At 48.4% G+C, this 20,913-nt stretch overlaps 1 protein-coding gene and 1 long non-coding RNA gene across 4 annotated transcripts in view; one reads left to right on the forward strand and one right to left on the reverse strand.

Moving 5' to 3' along the window:
• SLC22A23 (solute carrier family 22 member 23) overlaps window positions 1-15,184 on the reverse strand; it is a 190,669-nt gene extending 175,485 nt beyond the window's left edge. The window contains exon 1 of one of the 3 annotated variants that reach the window (XM_025383941.1): window positions 14,531-15,184. In XM_025383941.1, the coding sequence (XP_025239726.1) occupies window positions 14,531-15,184 (654 nt within the window). Of the gene's footprint in view, window positions 1-3,667; window positions 3,862-14,530 lie in introns of those variants that run through there. The other 2 variants (XM_025383942.1, XM_025383943.1) reach the window with 2 other exon arrangements.
• Window positions 14,328-19,415, forward strand: LOC112623500. Its single transcript, XR_003119151.1, has 3 exons — window positions 14,328-14,876; window positions 17,252-17,293; window positions 17,416-19,415. It is a non-coding gene; the product is annotated as an uncharacterized LOC112623500 (long non-coding RNA).
• The last annotated feature ends 1,498 nt before the right edge of the window (window positions 19,416-20,913 follow it).

Below are 20,913 nucleotides of genomic sequence, written 5' to 3' on the forward strand. Positions count from 1 at the left end.
GGTTTTCAAGAGGCACTGAGTAACATGGGTGTATCCTGGAGGTACAGCACCTCAGGGGCTGGCTTGAGGGGCTGTAGACAGACCTCTTGGGTGGACACGAGCCCTTCTCTCCTGGATCTCTCCCATCAAGTCCTAAAATCTCGTTCTTCTATCATTTCCTTACTTACAAAGTTCAGGAGACTCATTGTCTACTAGAGGAAAAAATCAAGCTATGCCCACGGCTGACGCTATGGCTTTGTAGGGGGGCCTTGCGGGGTCAGGACCCATACCCTCCTCTAGGCCACATCCTCTCTACACCCTGCACATGTCCCTTCCCCGTCTTCACCAGCTCTGCACAGAAGAGGTCTTCTCTCAATCCTTTCCACTGCTCAAACCCAAGCCCCCCCTGGGGATGGCTCAGATGCCACGGGCCCTGGGCTTCCCTGCGACTGACAGAAGCAACTCCTCTGCATCCCTGCACCTTGTCCTGTTCTTGGGCCAAGGCACCTCATGGTGCATCACACCTGCCTTCCTGGGATGTGCTCAGTTCACCCCCACACCCTCGGCTCCCATTCCCTGCCCCGCTCGTCCTATGCCGCATGCCAGGGATATTCAATTTCCCAACTGTCTCCGGCTACATGAAGAGCTCCCTTCTCCAGGGCAGACATGGTCTTCTACCCATCTGTGACACCAGCCTAGGGCAGATGTTCTGAGAGAAAGATCAGGGACACCACGCGAGCGGCTGCAGCACTGCCTCTGAAGGGGAGGGCAGGGGAGGGATGGAAGGATTGTCCGGAACTGTCTTCAAGAAGGAGGGCATCACCCAAGTTCCCAGCCACACACGCACCACAGCCACGGGGTAGAGGCGACCCAGGTGTCTGCCGATGAGTGAACGAACAAGCAGAATGTGGTGCAGGCACACAATGGCGTATTCCTCAGTCTAAGGCAGCAAGGAAACGCTCACACACTGCCACATGGATGAGCCTTGACGACATCACGCTGAGCGACATGAGCCAGTCACAAAAGGACAAATGCTGTGTTCCTCTATTTATATGAGGTACCCAGAGTAAGCAAACTCAAGGAGGCAGAAGGTAGCATGGGGTTGCCAGAGGAGGGGAACGGGGAGCTGGGGTTTCATGGGGACAGTTTCAGTTTGGGAAGATGGAATCGTTCTGGAGATGAATGATGGTGCCAGCTGCACAACAATGAGAATGTACCCAATGCCACAGAACTGTACCCTGAAAAATGGCTAAAACAGTACATTTTATAATTTATAGTTTTACCACAATTACGAATAGGGACAACTTTTTAAAAGAGTAGGACAAAGACAACCCACTTACTGCAGACGCTAAAGTATATCCATTTGAGAACAGTGGAGTTCTTCAACACGTAGCAATCAAGGGCGCCCAATTTGTAAAGCATCTTGTAAACACACGCAAAAGGCAGCTTTTCATCTAATCTGGGAGGAAACGCTCTATAGTGCAAATTACGATGCTAAGTACATAACCCGTCCATAATACGATATGACCACTCAGATGCTTGTGGTTGTTTTAAGCCAGCATTAACTCCTTTGCACCTATTTAAAAAATGTTTCCCAGAAATAAAGCATGACTGTTAGCTAGTTGAATTAAATTATATAAAGGACTGACCCCCCTCCCCACTTTATAAAAAACAAAACAAAGCAAACAAACCAAAAAAACACCTAATAAACACTTAACTAGCATTCCTACGAGTTAACAACCTTAACCAGACATCTCTGTGACTCAGCTCTTTGGTTCTCCTTTCAGATAAATAAAACAACTGTCTCAACGTTGAGGGAGCGGCACTTTCAAATAGAAGACGGCTCCCTGGCTCCTTCACGCCACTGCACACCTTGAGCTAACCAAACATCCCAAACAAAATTGGTTAGGGCTTTATAAAGCTGTTCCCTGGGAAAAGCAGGCCCTCAAAAAGTGTTTCGCTTTTGACCAAAAGAAATCTAGAAAAAGATACGAAATACAATGAAGGAGAGGCAGAGAAGTTACTGAGAAGCAAGAAAGACAGACTGGGAGAGGCTTGGGGAAACCCTTGCTTAGCTCTGCAGTGGTGACAACATGCTCTGTCAACAAGGGACTCTGCACTTTTATTTTCCACGGGGACCTGCGAATTATGTAGCTGGCCCTGACTAGAAGAAATGTTTGGAAAGCAGGAGACTGGCCCTGTGTGAAGGCAGGGGTGGGAGTGACAATTGGCAACACTGTGTTGGTGACTGTCCAACGGCTCCTTCCAAGCTTCCTGGGTGATCTGGAGCTAATATCTAAGGCCATGTTTAATGATTCCTAGAAGAGAGGCCTCAGAAGGTGAGTGTTCCTGCTAATTCCACACTCAGCTCAAGTAGCCAGCAGGTGAGTTACATCCTGAGTCTCTGGGAGAGAAGAGAATACTTTGTTTAAAGCATTTAGTGGTTAAATCGTCAATACTCAATTACTCTCAATTAATTGCCAGAGACATCTGCCTATAAACCCGTCCACCCCAGCTTGAAGAACAGCCGGAACCATATCCTGTCACACCATTTGAAGGCGTCCCCAGCCCTGGGTAACCTCACTCCCTGCTCCAAAACCTCCTTTTCCTCACCCCAACCCATGCTGAGCATCAGATTTGCACCCAGGAAGCTGGTGTTGGACAGAGAGATGCTGGCCTCTGTGTTGGCCGTTGCTTGACCGGGGGTCACATGAGCAGAAGCATGAGGCGAAGCCAGTTTGAAGCGGGAACCGAGCTCACTTCTGGAGAAAAGGATGAAATAATATGGCTTCTGAGTGTCCTAAAAGACACTCCCACCCCACTTTGTGATCTCAGATCCCACCCTGCACCCCTGCCCTGCATCTTTCCAAGAAATTCCTTTTATATGTTGTTAATGTAATTTAAATTTGTTTTAGTCACTTGTAGCCAAGAGAGTCCCAAGAGAGGTCTGACAGGATACAATACCATGCAGATGCCATGGACGGGCGAGTGCTGGCGGTATCCTCTCACAGCAATGGTTTATTTGAGAGGAATCCACCTCATGCACTCAACAGCCCCTGCCCTTTCCTAGACAAATAGGCCCTTGTCAATCTCTAGGTCACTTGTGCGGAGAGAGATCTGCCCATCAATACTGACCAAAAGAACAAAACAACTAAACTCCAGCCTGCAGAAGATTAAGGTTTTTACAATACTGAGGTCAAAGTCCATGGCCTGCCATAAAATCTCAGCTGCAAGTGGGAAGGGGCCCCAGCCCTGTCTCCAGTTTTCAGCTTTCCCCTAGGTTTGCTCTCTGAGCTCTGCTGCCACGGGCTCGATGTCACCATCAACTCCTCTCTCGAATTCCACTCTCTCTGAGCCATATTTTCACGCAGCACACCCAAGCCAGGCTTGCAAACACATGAAGCTCATCTTTCACTAAACGGCATAAACTCAGATTTCTGGCCTGAGAACTCCAGGAGGCAGTGAAGAGCCAGGCAGAGCCCCCCTCTCCCAGCCTCAGCTAACCAGGCCTTGCCTCCCCAGGAAGGTCCCTCCTTTCTGATCGTGGCCTCTCTCTGAATCCTGTGGCCCAGTGACCCGTTTTGTTTCCAGGTTGGAACTCAGCACATAAACAAACCCTGTGGAGGGTGCTTTTTGGTGGGGCTCCTCCCATCACCCTGGATGCAGGCTTCCTGTCTGAAGGGCATACCTAGCTCTGAACATCACCAGTTTCTGGGCGAAGGCAGCAGACACCTGGCAGCGCCCAAGGAATAAATCGCCCTTCCAGGTGTGGCCTTCAGCTCCCCCCCCTCAAAGCGCTTCTCAGGTGACTCACCCCGGTCATCCTCACCCCACCAAGGGGAGGAAGAAAAGCACCTGAGGCTTCCAGGGTGGGGGCTGTTTGCCAGGCACGTGGGGGTGGGGCACGCTTCCCAGTGTTCTGCCTCTGTCCTCACAATGCCCCTCAAGGTCAGGCAGCACTGACCCCATTCTACCGTTGAGGAAACAGGTACAGTAATGCTCCAGGAGACAGATGCATGACAAGCAGCAGAGTCGGGGCTGCAAGCCGGGCCTGCCACTCGGGCCCTTTTTTTTTTTTTTTTTTTCCTAGACAGAATCTCACTGTGTCCCCCAGGATGGAGTGCAATGGCACCAACTTGGCTCACTGCAACTTCCGCTTACCAGGTTCAAGCAATTCTCCTGCCTCGGCCTCCTGAGTAGCTGGGATTACAGGCATGAGCCACTGCACCCGGCCACACTTGCCCTTTTCATGACATCAAGTTCAGGTGAGTTCAGACATTTATGACCTCATAAAGTCAAAGACCTTCAGGAGGGGAGAGGGCCAGACATCCTTCTAATCAGGGTCCAGTGAGGGCTTGGATAAGGGGACAGCTGGTTGTCATCCTTCAGATGGAGACTGAGCTGACCTGAGGGATGAGCAGGAACCAAGGGGCTGAAGGAAGGAGGGAAGGGGCTCGGGCAAGAGGAATAGCATTAGTAAGGCACCGAGGCAGTAAGAGAGCCTGGGCTGGGAACTGTATACAAGATGCCCCCTACAACAAGGAGGAGTGGCAGGGGAGGAGAGGAAAGGCATGTGGGGCTCAGGTCTGAGGGCACCCTCGCTGGGTGCTGAAGTGATTGGGAGCTGTGGAAGGCTTCAAGCAGGGGAGTGATGTGGGCAGGTTTCCATCTTATTTTCTGTCTCTTGGGCCTGTGGTGTTAAGAGCAGCAAGACAAGACAGGGGGCCTGGCTAGCAGGACTAAGAAGGCAGAGAGTAGAGAAATCTGCCCAGAGAGGCGTTCTGCAGAAGCCAACCCATGCAAAGCCACAGCAGAACTGTCCAGAAACCCAAACATACAGCAACCACCATTCTCAAGAACAACGGGAGGGTCACCTCTGAAAGGCCAGTGCCAGGGAGAAGTCACAAGGGGTGGGAGCCCCTGCCGGCCCTTCCTGGCCCCTCTCCCACGGTAAGGGCCACTCTGGAGCAGAGGATAAGGAGAACTGGATTCAAACCCTAATAGGCTGGTAGCTTTGGACAAGCCAATGGCCCTCCAGCTCAGCCTTCTCATCTAAACTGAAGGCTTGGACTAGATGATCATATTAAACATGGCCACGCCCAGGACAATCTTTTACCTAGACTAAGCAATTAGCAAAGGCAAAGCTGGCTGAATTGGAAGGCAAATTCTAGCCCTGTGGTTTCACATATCTGGGTCTTTCAACTGTGTGGAAATTTAATTAGCTTCCTCCCTTGTTGAGTAGGAGGGCAAGAGAAAATGCCAGAACACTCCAAAGGCTCCATGTTTTCTATCGACAGCCCTAGGAACAGGCTTAGGCCCCCTTGTCTGGCCTCTGAGCTTCCAGTAGGACTTCCCACCATTCATCCCCAGGAGCCCCGTGCAGACCAGCATGTCTGCTTCCCAAACAGGCCCAGCTTCCTCCAGAACCTCTGGTCAGGCTGCCTTTCCCTGTCAAAAGCTCTCCTCCCTCCCCTCTGCCTATGGGTGGCTGCAGAGCCCCAAGTGTCCATTGTATGTGCAGTGTTTGGGCACAGGCCGTCTTCTCATTCCACACGCCCTCCTTTGAAGCCCTCCATTCCCAAGGCCTCACCTCAGCTGGCTGCGGGCATCTCCTTGGTATCTCCCGAGAGTGTCTGCCTCCCCGTCAGCCCTGGGATAACCCAGCATCTTCTACAGGCCTCGCTGGCTTTCTCCTGTGCACTCAGCACAGCCTCCCCTCCCCCCCACACGAGATCTCACTGCAGCCAGACAGGTCTTTTCAAAAACATGAATTCTGACTGCATCATATCCCTTATCCCACTTAATACTCTTTGATGGTTTTTCTTTGCTCTGAAATTAGAGGAAAAGTTCTTAGCACAGTTTATAAGCCGTCACCACCCGCCATGCCCATATCAGTTGCTATCAATTCCAGGCCCCGCATGCACAGGGCCTTTGCAAATGCCATTGCTCTCTCTGGAAAGCACACACATCTCTTCTCTTTTGCCTCTCTCTCTACCTCCTACTCAAAGCTCAGCTCTTATCTCAGATGTCACTTTCTTACACAGACCAGTCTGTCTAGGTCAGGGTTTTGTTGTTGTTGTTCTTCTAGTCTCTCAATCTTTCTACACACTTAACTCAGTTTGTAATTAAAAGATTATTACTTGATCAGTTTGGGTGTGCCTTCCCCAGAAGTCTCTAAGCTCTATGGAAGCTGAGCTGTCTACTTTCACCTATCATTGTATCCCCAACACATAGCACAATGCTCAGAACAGGCACTCAAATCTGTGAAAAGGAGGAGAGAGGAAAGAAACTCTTTTCTCTTTTTTTTTGTTTGAGATGGAGTCTCGCTCTGTCACCCAGGCTGGGGTGCAGTGGCGCGATCTTGGCTCACTGCAAGCTCCGCCTCCCGGGCTCACACCGTTCTCCTGCCTCAGCCTCCCAAGTAGCTGGGACTACAGGCGCCCGCCACCACACCCGGATAATTATTTGTATTTTTAGTAGAGACGGGGTTTCACCATGTTAACCAGGATGGTCTGGATCTCCTGACCTCGTGATCCGGATCCGCCCACCTTGGCCTCCCAAAGTACTGGGATTACAGGCGTGAGCCACTGCACCTGGTCTCTCTCTCTCTCTCTTTTTTTTTTTTTTGAGATAGATGGAGTCTCACTCTGTTGCCCAGACTGGAGTGCAATGGCACAATCTCATCTCACTGCAACCTCTGCCTCCTGGGTTCAAGTGATTCTCCTGTCTCAGCCTCCTGAGTAGCTGGGATTACAGGCACCTGCCACCATGCCCAGCTAATTTTTATATTTTTAGTAGAGACGGGATTTCACCATGTTGGTCAGGCTGGTCTCAAACTCCTGACCTCAGGTGATCCACCTCCCTTGGCCTCCCAAAGTGCTAGGATTACAGGCGTGAGCCACTGCGCTGGGCCAAAAAAAATTGTTTTAAGTGGCCCAGGGTCACACTCATTAGTGTGATAAATGTTTATCAACTGGCTCCATGAAGAAAAAAACAAACCCTGATCTGTATTGTTTGCCAATTCCTGTGGTGTAAATGCTCCCACCATGGTGAATTTCAAGCTGCCAGCATGACATTACTGAATGTGAAGTTGGATAGACACGTGCAGTGGGCTCAGAGTCAGTAGAAGCCAAGCTGGCTCCCACACACCACCCGTTTGTGGCAACCTCAGGACAAAGATTCAGAAAGTCCACCATGTTTTTAAATGACACCAACCTTTGACTCAATCCTACCTTGGACTAAGACCAAAGTAAAGGCAACCTGCAAAAAATGTTACTGACAGAGAGGGAGAGGAAGACAAAGAGTGAGAGGGAGAGTGAGAGATCTGCAGATGGTTCAGAACAGGAAGATGAAGAAGGAAAGGCCTGGGAAGGAAAGACCTGGGAAGACTGCTATCTCTCAAACGGAGGTGAAAAGGCTGCTTAATAGCTGGTTAGCCTCTAATCCTTACATTAATAAGGGCCACTGCCAAATTAAATGTTTAGGATATTGTTATGAGCAAGTCAAAGTCTGCATGAAATGCTGGTTACATCCTCTGACCTTTCTGGCAATTTATCCTAATAGCTCAGTAAAAGCAAAACAGATATCTCCAACCCCAAAATAAAGAAGTTATAAGATCATAAAAATATTAGAAGAGAACATAGGATTTCCCCCCAGTCTTCCAGGAATCTTCCAAGCCTTAAATCTAACATAAGAAATAATAAAAAAGAAGATTAATTCATATAACTCTAACCAAACCGTAAGTTTCTACATAACAAAAATATACATAATTTAAAGAACCAAACAGCAAACTCGAGGAAAATGGTTATGAGTCATCCAGAAGGGTTAATTCACATCATAAAGTGCACCTATAAATACATAAGAAAATAATGCTTCTTACAGCGTATACACAGACCTAAAGGCAAAGGAAATGAAGAGACAGTTCAAAGAACAGGAAATATGGATGGCTCAAAAACTTTCAAAAAGATGTTTAACTTCCTTCATAACAAGAGAAGTACAAATCACAACCACCACCAAATATAATTTTTTGCACATCAGACTAGAAAATACGTAAACATTTGATAACCCCCTGGGTCAAGGAGGGTGTGGGGAACAGGACTACACACATTATTAGTGTAACTGTACATAGCTAAGATTTCTACACGAAACACTCTGCCAGTACCTATCAATGTAAAAATGCAGCCTACTTTGACCCTCCCACTTCTAAAATTTCTTGCACATGTGCAAATGTCTGTGTATGCCAAGATTTCAAGATATATTGTGAATATAACAGCAAAGACTGGAGACAAACTCAATGCTTCCTCAGTGAGCGATTAGTGAAATAAATGACAGCGCAGTCTGACAATGGAATACTATGCAGACATAAAAAAGAATGAGTACCTCTATGTACTGATGTATTCATTTCCAGCATAAGTTTTAAAAAAAGGCAAAAAATAGTGTTTAGGTGTTTCTGAGACAAAATATATAAATGAAAGTAGAACATTTCTGGAAGGGTATGTGAGAAACTGCTAACCATGGTTGCTTCTGAAGAGGGAAACTGGGGGCAGAGACAGAAAGAAATGTTACTTTTACTCTATGCTTTCTGTACGATGTACATGTATTACCTACTATAGTCAATTTTTTCAAGTAGATATGCATGAATATATCCACTGTTGTTGCATATACTAGACAAAAGCCACCACTGGGATGACCTCAGGGTAGTCAGTTCAGTATTTTATTATTTTTTTTGAGATGGAGTCTCACTCTGTTGCCCAGGCTGGAGTGCAGTGGAGCGATCCCGGCTCACTGCAACCTCCGCCTCCCAGGTTCAAGTTATTCTCCTGCCTCAGCCTCCCAAGTAGCTGGGAATACAGGCGTGAGCCACCATGCCCGGCTAATTTTTGTATTTTTAGTAGAGATGGGATTTCACTATGTTGGCCAGGCTGGTCTGGATCTCCTGACCTCGGGATCCGCCCGGCCCGGCCTCCCAAAGTGCTGGCATTACAGGCGTGAGCCACCGCACCCGGCCGTCAGTTCAGTATTAGGTAAAGAATTTAAGAACTTTTAATAAATCAGCAAAATATCATGCATTTAAAATGTTTCGGAAGAACTGGACAAATACTTTTGATAAGGTGTCAAGAAAATAGTAGATTCCATTAAATGAACACTTTGATTAGAACTGTAAAAACAGGTTTGTGTGTAAGGCATTTCAAAAGTGAAAAATAGTTATCATATGATAACTAGGATCATGGAATTGTGGGCTATTTTTAGAAGTGTTACTGTTGCAATGATATAATTATTTCTAGTCTTAATTAAATTGTACTTAAAGTCACTTTAAATAACTTCTACTCTTTAGCCCTAGAAAAAGGATACAAATTACTTCCCAGGATATTTAAGCAACTTTCAGGATAAGGGTCAGAAATCTTTGCAAATTCATGAGAACAGAGGAAATGCTACCAGAAGATTGGAGCTGGACAAACATCCTACACTTCAAATACAGAAAAAAATTGGGCTTGGGAAGTTCAGCTGGCATTGATTATTGGCAAAAATTCCAGAGATTACTCAAGAAAGTGATGAGTATTAGAAACCAACTGATTCACTCAGAACAATGAAGGATACACTGTGCCAATTATTATTATTTTTTGAGACAGGGTCTCACTCTGTCACCCAGACTGGAGTTGCAGTGGTGCAGTCTCACTCACCGCAACCTCTCACTCCCAGGCTCCAGCGATTCTCCTGCCTCAGCCTCCCTAGTAGCTGGGATTAGAGGCGCGTGCCACCACACCCAGCTAATTTTTCTATTTTTAGTAGAGATGGGGTTTCACCATGTTGGCCAGGCTGGTCTCGAGCTCCTAATCTCAGATGATCCACCCACCTAGGCCTCCCAAAGTGTTGGGATTACAGGCATGAGCCACTGCCCCCAGCCTGTGCAAATCATTAAGAGCAATATTTGTAAGTCCATGGAGTTTCTTTTTGTTTGTTTTACCTTTGTTGACTAAGATCTCAGAATATCTGAGAATGTGGGCTGCACAGGGAATGCTGGTGTACGAGAGGGAAGCCAACTGAGCTGAGCTGCAGACCTGTTTGTCCTTAGTTCCCCAAAACTTGCTGTCTATGTGACTTGGAAGGAATTTGATTCTTTTCTGCAAGGCACTGACAATACCTTTCAACAGAGCTGGGAGATAAACTGCAGAGCTTATGAAAGTCATCAGAAAGTTGAACACAGATGGTTCCCGACTTAAAACGGTTCGACTTGATGATATTTTGACTTGATGATGGTGTGAACACAATACACATTCAGTAGAAACTGTATCAATAAGGGCTGCTTTATTCACCAGAAGTGAAAAACACAATGGTTGCGTGAGTATCTGAAGTACACAACCATTCTCTTTTTCACTTTTAGTACAGTTACATTCCATAAGTTACATGAGATATTCAACACATTATAAAATAGGCTTAGTGTGAGATGATCCTGCCCAACTGTGGGTTAATGTGAGTGTTCTGAGCACACCTAAGGTAGGCTGGGCTAAGCCAGCATATTCAATAGGTTAGGTGTATTAAATATTTTCCACTTTCAATATTTCCAACTGATGAGGGGTTTATCTGGACACAACCACAACCCCATCCTAAGCAGAGGAGCATCTGTACCTGGTTCTTGTACAGAACACATGGCACACTCAAATGTGTGTTCAGTGACTTAAAATCCATGATTATCACTTGCTATAGTCTGGCTGATGGCTCACACCTGTAATCCTAACATTTTGGGAGGCCGAGGCAGGAGGACTGCTTGAGGCCAGGAGTTCAAGACCAGCCTGGGCAATATAGCAAGACCCCCATCTCTGCAAAAAAATAAAAATAAAAATAAAAATTAGCCAGGTGTGGTGGTGCATGCCTGTAGTTCCAGCTACTCAGGAGGCTGAGGCAGAAAGATCACTTAAGCCTGGGAGGGGGAGGTTTCAGAGAACTGTGATCGTACCACCGGAGACTGGCCTTGGGTTATTACTCTTAATTAAAGAAAATAATGTACATGAAATGTTTTATCAACTGTAAAGGGCTGCACAAAAGAAAGTGACATTAGCGTTGTCATTATTTTGAAGGCATTGCAGATTCTGTAATGCAAATTCTGGTACCGATAACAAATACCAAGGCCAAGGCAAAAAATAAAAACAAAAAGATACTAACAGGAGAGATCTAGAAACTGAAAATGATTGAGATGAAACCTAAGTCATGGTCATGCTACATGAGCCTAAAACTGAGAAAATCCTGACTTCATCCACCACTCCCAGGAAACCAGCATTGGTGGGAGTTGGTGGGGGTTGGTGATCACGGTCTGGCAGCAGAAGTATGTCATGTCTAGTTTAAGCCTAATGCATCAACTCTAGCTTGCAGTAGGGGAAGGACAGGATCCATCAATCCCCTCTTTGGGTTAGAACACACAGGGTCTGGCTGAGTTGCTTTCTGGGTACCATGCGTAAGAGACACGCATGCCGGCCGGGCGCGGTGGCTCAAGCCTGTAATCCCAGCACTTTGGGAGGCCGAGACGGGCGGATCACGAGGTCAGGAGATCGAGACCATCCTGGCTAACCCGGTGAAACCCCGTCTCTACTAAAAAATACAAAAAACTAGCCGGGCGAGGTGGCGGGCGCCTGTAGTCCCAGCTACTCGGGAGGCTGAGGCAGGAGAATGGCGGGAACCCGGGAGGCGGAGCTTGCAGTGAGCTGAGATCCGGCCACTGCACTCCAGCCTGGGCGACAGAGCGGGACTCCGTCTCAAAAAAAAAAAAAAAAAAGAGACACGCATGCCAACCAGAGCAATAAGTATGGCAAATTTTTGTACGTATAGAATAGCTTCACTACTGTAGATTTTTCAGCCAGGAAAGAAGCTATTGAAAGCACATTTTATTTAAGAAATAATTTTTAAAAACACAATTGTTCTGAGGAGGAAGTGGCACAAATAGGCATGAGTTAACCTGAGTTTTATTTACCAAAAAGTGTACCTCCCTGCAAGGAAGAGCAACTACAGGATGGACTAGCTGCCTTGTTAACAAAGCGCTCCCTTCCCATTGATGGAAGTGTTCAAACTAGGATGGATCACTTCATGTCAGAGACATCACGCAGAAGGGGAGAGAGGCTTGTCAGCCCCAAGATCCCTCTTAACTACAATAACCTGGGATTCTCACTGGCTTGACAGTTTCACGTGTGTAGGTAGGTGCTCGGATACCAGCAGCCACATGAGAAAGAGGCCCAGAACTGTGCCTGGCAGCTCTTCTGTCTTCCTCTCCCTATCTGGCACCTAGGGACAGAACAGTGCATATATTGCAGGGCACACACACGCTAAAGGATACATGCTAAATACAGGATACATGCTGAAGACAGCATGAGGCTTATTTGCAAGGGAAAGATCATGGAATAGGGCAGGAAAGAGGCACAAAATGCAGCTTCTCAAACCCGAAGCCTTTATCTGCTGAGAGAAGGCAAAGGCTCCTTCCACTTCTGCTTCTACTTGGGACACGGGCTGACAAGCACCTGACCCCTAGAACTTCTGCACTCATCATAGTGTATATCCCACATTTGTGCATCTGCTACAGTATTCAACATACACAGCAGCACAGGAAAAGTCTGCCTTCCAACAGGCCAAAATGTGCTTGAAAAGCTCTTTGAAGCATTTGTTATGTGCTTGAAACACACAGAACACTGGGAAGGCAGTCCTTTATTTAGATCTTTTTTGTCTGTGAAAATCAATATGTCCTTTCTAGGCTTTACTGTATAAGAAAATGTGTGTCTAATTATTGTTCCCAGGTTTTCCCTCTCAGTCTGGCCCAGTAACTGCAACTGTCATCAAGCATCACCCAAAACATGCCACACACATGAGTGCTGTCTGTGCCCCCCCGAGTGCTAATTTAGAAAAACTGCCCAGCTCTCCAATATGCCTCCATAGTCTGCTTTTAAGAACTATTTTTGTTCTCTCCTCCCACCACGCATGGCTGAGTGTGAATAGCTGTTTCCTGGGTCCTCGCTGCCAAGGTAATGGCACTCTATCCCACCTCGTCACTTTCAAGTTCACCTCTGCTTTGACCCCTGGACACAGCACTCTTCACACATACTCACTTTGATCCATTATTCTCCCTCTGCTCTAGAAAGGGACTTAAAATACTTAACAATGTTGCCAAATCCTCAGTCTGTCAGACATACACAGTGATTTAAATAGTCATTGTTCTTAATTTTTCTGTGCTGCTGAACCAAAAAAGAAATATTGCCCTCCGTGAAATGAAAACAGTCACAGAAACACCTTTAGAAAGCAGGGGGTAGGAGGTGGGTGGGATCAAGGTGAACCCAGCTAGAAGGACATTACCCCATTACCTTGCAGGGCAGCAGGGGCAGCTCAGTCAGATGGTTCCCACAGGACAGAGCATTTCTGCCCAGGTTGGTACAAAATTAAAACAATGATTATGATGATGTAAGAGTTTCATCTTACACATCCATGAGCTACAACTGTTAACCAATGCACATGGGGGGAGGAGGTTACATGCACAATGACTATTTAAAACTGTCCAATTTCATACATTTCGACAAAGCATTTAAAACTCTGCCAGAACTGCCCAGAATGGGTAGGGGGGTGGGGTGGGGGAGAGTCTATATTTACTTTAAAATGTGAATTATTTATTTTAGACACAAGGAGCAAAACTACAAATGTCTTGATATCTCCTATATGTTAAGAATAAAATTATGGCTGTCTAGGGCATTGAGTGTCCACCATTGCCCACTCTGTGTTTAGGCCCTCACACTTGTCTTACAACTCCCTTCTGCTACATTTCACACCATGCAACCTCTGCAAGGGAGCTTTAGCTACACGACTCGGAGGACAAGGTGCATGTTTCAGCTAAAGCACACCCCGTTCTCTGTGCCTCAGCCCAAAGCAGCTGCTGTGTAAGAGCGGCAACAGCCCAGGAACACCCAAATGACATATTCTCCACGTCCTTCCTATACTGTAGTGATGTTTACTGAAGTGCTGAGAAAACACTGGAGGAGACACTGGGGCAGTAAAGTCTAAAGTCAGATATCTTTGGGGGAGGACTGAGCACGGGTGCGGGTTGGAGATTTGCAGGAGTCTTTGCTTCTCTGGCTCTCCAGTTCTTTAGTGGGCTTTACCTCTGTCAAAATCAAGTGCGAGATGGGAGACTATTGCTTTGTGGGAGACGCAGGGACAACTAACCGGGCAGAACAGGGCCGTGGTCCCAGCTCCCCCAGCAGACCTTGAACGACGCCAGTCCGACTCCTCCAGAGCGGGCTGGTGACAGGTCAGCTGCCTCGCCCCGAGGGTGGGGGAAGGGCGCGCTTTCCATCCGCGTACTGGGACAGGAGTTTGGGTGCAAACTAGTAAAGGCTATGGCGCTCCCTTTATGCCCAAGTAAAGGGATGTGGTTTGGGGGACGGAAGGAGATTAAGCCAGTGCGGAATGCCGTACACACACTCTAGCACCACCACTTTGGGGACTTCGGGTCTCCAGCTGGCTCGGGCTTGGACCTCGATTTGCATGGAGAGAGTCGGAGGGACTGGGCGGCCGCGGCTCTTACCTTGCTGACCACGTTCTGGACGAGGCCGGCGCGGATGCCATAGTCCCACGCGTGGCAGTTACAGTTGGAGGCGTTGTCCCCCTTGTCCGGAGGGGATGGCAGGGGTGGTGTGTCGCCTCCGTCCGCGCCACTGCTGTTGCTCCGGTTGCCCGCAGCCTCCCAGGGGGCAGTGGAGAAGGGGGTGGTGGGGAGGCTGGTCCAGTTGCCCATGTCCCCCCCCCGGCCTGTGGTGGTGACCCCCGCCAGCTCGGTGCCTTTGCCGGCCCCGCGGCACCAGAAGTTGGGCTGGTCCAGGAGGAACGAGTCCGAGAACTGGCTGAAGCCGATGAACAGCGCCGGGATCCAGGTGAGCAGCACGAGGGTCTTCTGATAGCCCCCGCCCAGGCCCCCGAGGAAGGGCAGCACCGACCCGTCATAGTCCAGCAACAAGAGGCTCGGGGCCGCAGCAGCCGAGCAGCAGCTCGAGTGCGGGCCGCCTCCAGGATGCAGCGGAGGCAGCGGCTGGATCTCCGCGCCGCCGCCGGGGCCCGCGCGTCCCCCGAGGGGCGCCGAGGCCGCCGCGTCCCCGGGCGGCAGGGAGCCGTTCTCCTCGGCCGGGGCCGGCTGCCGCCCGGGCCCGCCGCCTGCCGCCTCGCGCCGCCGGTCTATGGCCATGGCCCGGGCCCGCGGCTCCCGCAGAGGCGCATAGAGCGCGGCGGAGGCTCCGCGGGCGCCCCGGGCACAGCGCGCCGGGCCAGGCGCCTGCAGCCGCTGCCGCCGAGGAGGGCCCACGGCTCAAGAGAGAGCGCTCGGCGGCTCCGGGTGCGTCAGGCCGCCCCCATGTCACCCGCCGGACCCCGCGCCCCGGGCGCTGTGGCCCCGCTCGGGCGCCGGGCAGAGGCGGGCAGAGGCCGGCCGGGCCCTCAGCCGCCGCAGCTCATCGGCTCCGCGGCCCGGGCGCCGGCTGCCGAGCCCGCCGCTCTCCGCTGCTCCGCGCCGGCCGCGGCAGGAGGAGGAGCCGGCGCCGCGCCCGGCCCGCGCCCTTGCCGGCGGTTCAGGGCCCTGCGGGCGGCGGTGCGGGCAACTGCTGCTGCTCCCGGGGTGGCCGCGCTGTATTTCTCCGACTCCGGGCGCCTCCCGGAAGCCGCGAGCTTGGGACCCAGCCTGCCGAGCCGGCCGCGCTCTCAGGCTCCTGGAGCCGGCCCCGCTCCTTCTCCTCCTTCTCCTCCTCCTCCCCTCCTCCCTGCCCCCCGGCCCGCCCCCTCTCCCCCCGCCGAGGTGGAGGTAACCGCGGCACCTGCTGCGCTCGGCTCCTGCGCGCGAGCGCCCCCTCCAGCCCGGACGCTCCGCCGCCGCCCGGGATCCACAGGAGGGGGGCGGGGGAAACGGGACACCCCGGGCCCGCCTGGCTGGAGGATCCCCTGCCCGTGCCCGTTTCGCGCCGGGCGGGGCGGGGGACGAGGAGGCGGGCGTAGCAGGGGGCGCCGGCCGGCGAGGGGTCCGGGCGAAGTCGGCATGCGCTGAGAACGTGTGGGCCGGGTCTTCTGTGAGGCTGGGTTCCCGCAGCCGCGCGGGCCCCCCACCCACTCCGCGCGCGCCAGTGTCCGTGACCTCTGTCTCTTCAGAGGTGCCCGCGCCCCGCTCCCAGTCCCAAGCCCGAGGGTCTTCAGCCTTCGGGAACAACCCCCTGCGCTTTTTCCAGGAGCGAATAAGGTTGATTTTTGTGTCCGTGGAGCAGGGTCAAGGAGGCGCCTTTGCCAGTTTCAGGTCGCCAGTCCCCCGCAGTGTCTGGCCACCTGCGACCCGCCGCACCCACTCCCAAATCGCCATTTCTTCCCCCACTCCTAAGTGAATGCGATGTAAGCACGATGCTGGGATAGATCTCCAACATAAGTTACAATACACACGGTATAAATGTGATGGCATTCCCCACCCCCTCCCTAAGATCTTGTATTCACGTTTGGAACGCCGTGTGCACAGGCGCACACATCTATACTCTCATAGAAGACAAACCTCTCCTTCCTCTCCTGCTCCAGCGCCAACCTTGCCCAGCCAGCGCTGTATAAATAACACCAACCCTGCGGCAAACGGCTACATTAGCATATTTCCTCCTGCACCCAGCGCACGCACCAATGAGAATTATCCGGCACCTTTCACCCTAGCGTCCCCACATATTGGAGACATTTCATATTCTGAGAAGTTTATTAATGAAAGTCTTAAATTGAGCAATCCATTTCTAGTCTTATTTGGGGCAAAAATAAAAAATGTTTAGCTTTCCAAAAGAATATGTTCTAAGCTCCATATACTGAATGTATTCTTTTGCATTTTCATTATTTGCTCAGCTAACCGCTGCATAATTTAGTGGAATACATTTTTAACCTGCAGTTCAGTGTTAAGGGCAACATGTGTTTACCGCATAAAATGCTGGCACATACGTACGAGAGAACTATTTCTGAAGGCTGCTGGGGGGCGGGTCTTGGGGGACAGGGGAGGTTGTGGACCTTCCTGCGTGGCCGAGAAGGGGAGATTAGATAACAATGGGCGGAAGGGGCCCAAAGGGCTGCAAAATACACCAAACCTCTGAGAAATGGGTCTGGAAACCACATGTATAAAGAGCTGGGGGCGGGGGGGGGCTGGTGGGGACACGATAGTGCACGTTATGTACGCGGTAATTTTTTTTAACTTCACACTATTTATTAGCTTAACTTTTCTTTTCCTTCCCTCTCCTCCCCTCATTTGAAGAGCTAATACATGCAAAGTTATGACCTCCATGTCTGGAACAGAGTAAGATCGCGATGAATGTTAGCCATGTATTATTACCAGTGCTCCTCTTGCCATTACATACAATTCACATTTCTTTTTGAACTGAAATATAACTTTACAGATTTTATTTGTTTTCCTTTCAGTGGCTGATTTTCCAGAAGAGATCCACTTCGTGTCTGGCTCTGCCTCCTTCCCCCACAGTCACAAGGACCCCTTTGTTTTCTTGTAACTGATCACAAAAGGAGCATTGCCATTGACCTTAATGGCCCTTCCAATCAGAATAACTATCATAGCCAGCGTTTCAGAGTTGGCTTTCAAATTCACACTCTCACTCAGTCCTCACATTCAGCGCCCCAAGAAGTGGGCTTTCAAAGAGAAACAGCAAGGATCAGGTGACTGACTACCAGATCAAAGAGTTGGTTCACAGCTGAGCCAAACATCTGGTTTTGAACCCAGTTTTTTTGACTGGACATTCCAGGATTTCTCCATTTCATCATACAGGGGCAACTATAGGGAAGAGTTTACAAAGATGTTTGTTAGTGTGCATTTTTACGTGGGAGAAGCCCTGGCCCTAGGAAAAGAGTTTCACTATGAAGATGTTATTAGTCTTTGTTCCCAAAAGGTGGTAAAAATCCTCAAATGGTACATTCTTAGAATTTAGGGACACACTGGAAAATGGTGTCCTCTAAAACTGAAGCTAAAAGGAGGCAACATAAAATGGTTGAAATTAACCGTCTGCAGCACTGACCCAGGCATTGTAATTAAGCTGTTGATTACATTAGAGGTTTCCCTAAATCCCTCCTGGATTGAGATTTCCACCAAATCTAGTCAAGAAGATTAAAATGTAACTACTTTAAAATAAAGTGGCCTTCAATTTATTAAAACATGCCACAAGTGGTCTCATAACCTGAGCAAAAGGAGTAAAGAGGAAGAATTTGAGACTCTGACAGTCTCAGGGGGTGAGGTTTGAGATCCATGGACCAGTATAGGAAAGCCAGACACCTGTTGACAAATTACTGTTTTTAATTTTCTGCATGATCATTATCATCAGCTGCTATTTTTCTTGTTTGCTTAGTTATTTATTACCTCTGTATTTATTTACATTCTGCCTCTAGAATGTAAGCACCTTCGGGGATAGGTGCCTTGTACTGAGCTGTATGCCTGGTGGCTAAAACAGTGCCTGGTACATGCAAGGCACTCAATATATCTTTGTCAAATAAATGAGTGTACCAACTTATTAATCACTTGACGATACTGTCTATTCAAATCATAAAACTGTTTACTTTGATTCTTAAATCATCAAGCAACCTTTTCGTATTTGTTCAGTCTCTCAAAGATGGTGCTCAGATCAGCCTACATGAGACTTGAAATGAATTTGACAATTATATGTCTTGTTGTAAGGCGTTGTGGTTACTGGATTAGCTCGCAGTATGCTCTTCTGTTGGGCAGTACTGGCTTGCAGATGGTGGCTTGTAGGCCAAATGCAGCTCACAGACCATAGGCAATGTTTTCAGGAAAATAATTGCTAACATTTCAAAATTGGGAGATTGAATACTTAGAAAAAAAATGTGTTTTGGGCTTCTCCAAACATAGCAGAAGCCATTGTCCTCTTGATGCCCCATGTTTGCAGGACTGTGCTTTCTTGGACTGCGGTAAATGAGCAGGCACTCTCCAGCTTGCCTTCATCCCTGCCTGACACATGCCCCTCATGCATGTCATTTAGCCCCCAAAAGTAGCTGTGTTTGTGACCCTAAATTTATGTGAGTATCCTGAACCCAGTGATCTTCATAAAGAAGCTGAGTCATTCCCTTTTCCTTTGAAAGTATGTTAAAGAATCTACCAGTTTATAGTTTCCTAAAAATTGAGAAAATAAAGAAAGGAAATGAAAGTCATAACCTGATCACCAATACACTTCAACAGTTCTACTTCCTTGGAAATAACAGAAGAACAAAATTTTTAGCTTACCTCTAAAATTGATGGAAACCTAATTTTAAATCCTCTATAATTCTGTAAAAGTTAATTCTAAGGAATTCAAGTCAGGGCTAATTAACTGTAAATGTATGCTACAAGTCATACCAAATGGATTTCACATTGGTTTTCTCTGATTATTCATGGTCTTTATACTTGAATTATGGATAGATATATCACATTTTAGAATACCCTATGTCATCCTTTTTTTTTTTTTTTCTGAAGCTTGATTTATTCCTTTCAAATAAATATTTGAAAAGTAGGTTACCTTGATTTTGGGAGGGTGGGAGAAAGTGATTGAAATTATTTCCAACTCTAGTTGTGTATGCTTGAATATTATTTATATCATCCTTTGCCTTTTGGAATGTCAAGTCTGACTCTTTAACAAGAAATTTGACATTTACAAAACCTATCATAAATGAAAATGAAAATGCTAACTTTGGTTAAGTGACAGAAGTAATAAAAATGTCATATAATCTATCCTAAGGAAAGCTACAGGTAATATCTTGAGAAAAACTACCTACTCATCTATACAAGCAAAATTCATCAAAAGGCTGAGTGAAAACAGAAAAGGTGAAGATAAGCCTTCTATGCAAAAAGGTACTCCATTGTAAATGTGATGGCTAGGGCCCAGTTACTTTCAAAGTTTGCTCAAAATTTAATTTTGAACTCTTTTATTGAGTTAAAAAAATTAGCGAAGCAAATTGATCTAAAATTTGATGTTGGCTTTTGTTTGATGGAAATCATAGACGTCATATTTGTCTTACTGTACTTAAGAATGTTCTTTGGGGCCGGGCGCGGTGGCTCAAGCCTGTAATCCCAGCACTTTGGGAGGCCGAGGCGGGCGGATCACGAGGTCAGGAGATCGAGACCATCCTGGCTAACATGGTGAAACCCCGTCTCTACTAAAAATACGAAAAAAACTAGCCGGGCGTGGTGGCGGGCGCCTGTAGTCCCAGCTACTCGGGAGGCTGAGGCAGGAGAATGGCGTAAACCCGGGAGGCGGAGCTTGCAGTGAGCCGAGATCGCGCCACTGCACTCCAGCCTGGGTGACACAGCGCGAGACTCCGTCTCAAAAAAAAAAAAGAATGTTCTTTGGGCCGGGCATGGTGGCTCATGCCTGTAATCCCAGCACTTTGGGAGGCCGAGGGGATCATGCGGTCAGGAGAGCGAGACCATCCTGGCCAACATGGTGAAACCCCATCGCTACTAAAAATATAAAAATTAGCTGGGTATGGTGGCACGCACTTGTAGTCCCAGCTACTCGGGAGGCTGAGGCAGGAGAATCGCTTGAACCGGGAGGCGGAGGTTGCAGTGAGCAGAGATCATGCCACCGCACTCCAGCCTGGTGACTGAGCAAGACTCTGTCTCAAAAAAGAAGAAAAAAAGAATGTTCTTTCACACACACACACACACATACACACACACACACACAGGAAAATAACACAATGATAAGACTTATACATGAATATTATATGTTTTATTCCAGCATGGAAACAGCCTCTTCTGTTTGATGAGAATCATCCCAAAGTTGGCATATGAACCTTGAGTTTCAAGTATGGATGCTGAGCTCTTGACAATGGGTGAGCTAACTGCAGATAATCATTGTTAGAAGGACTTGAGGAAAGAACAATGAAGTAACCAGGGCTTAGAGGAAAGAAGTTTCACTTTTC

Source organism: Theropithecus gelada, chromosome 4, assembly GCF_003255815.1.
Source record: "Theropithecus gelada isolate Dixy chromosome 4, Tgel_1.0, whole genome shotgun sequence".
NCBI lineage: Eukaryota > Metazoa > Chordata > Mammalia > Primates > Cercopithecidae > Theropithecus > Theropithecus gelada.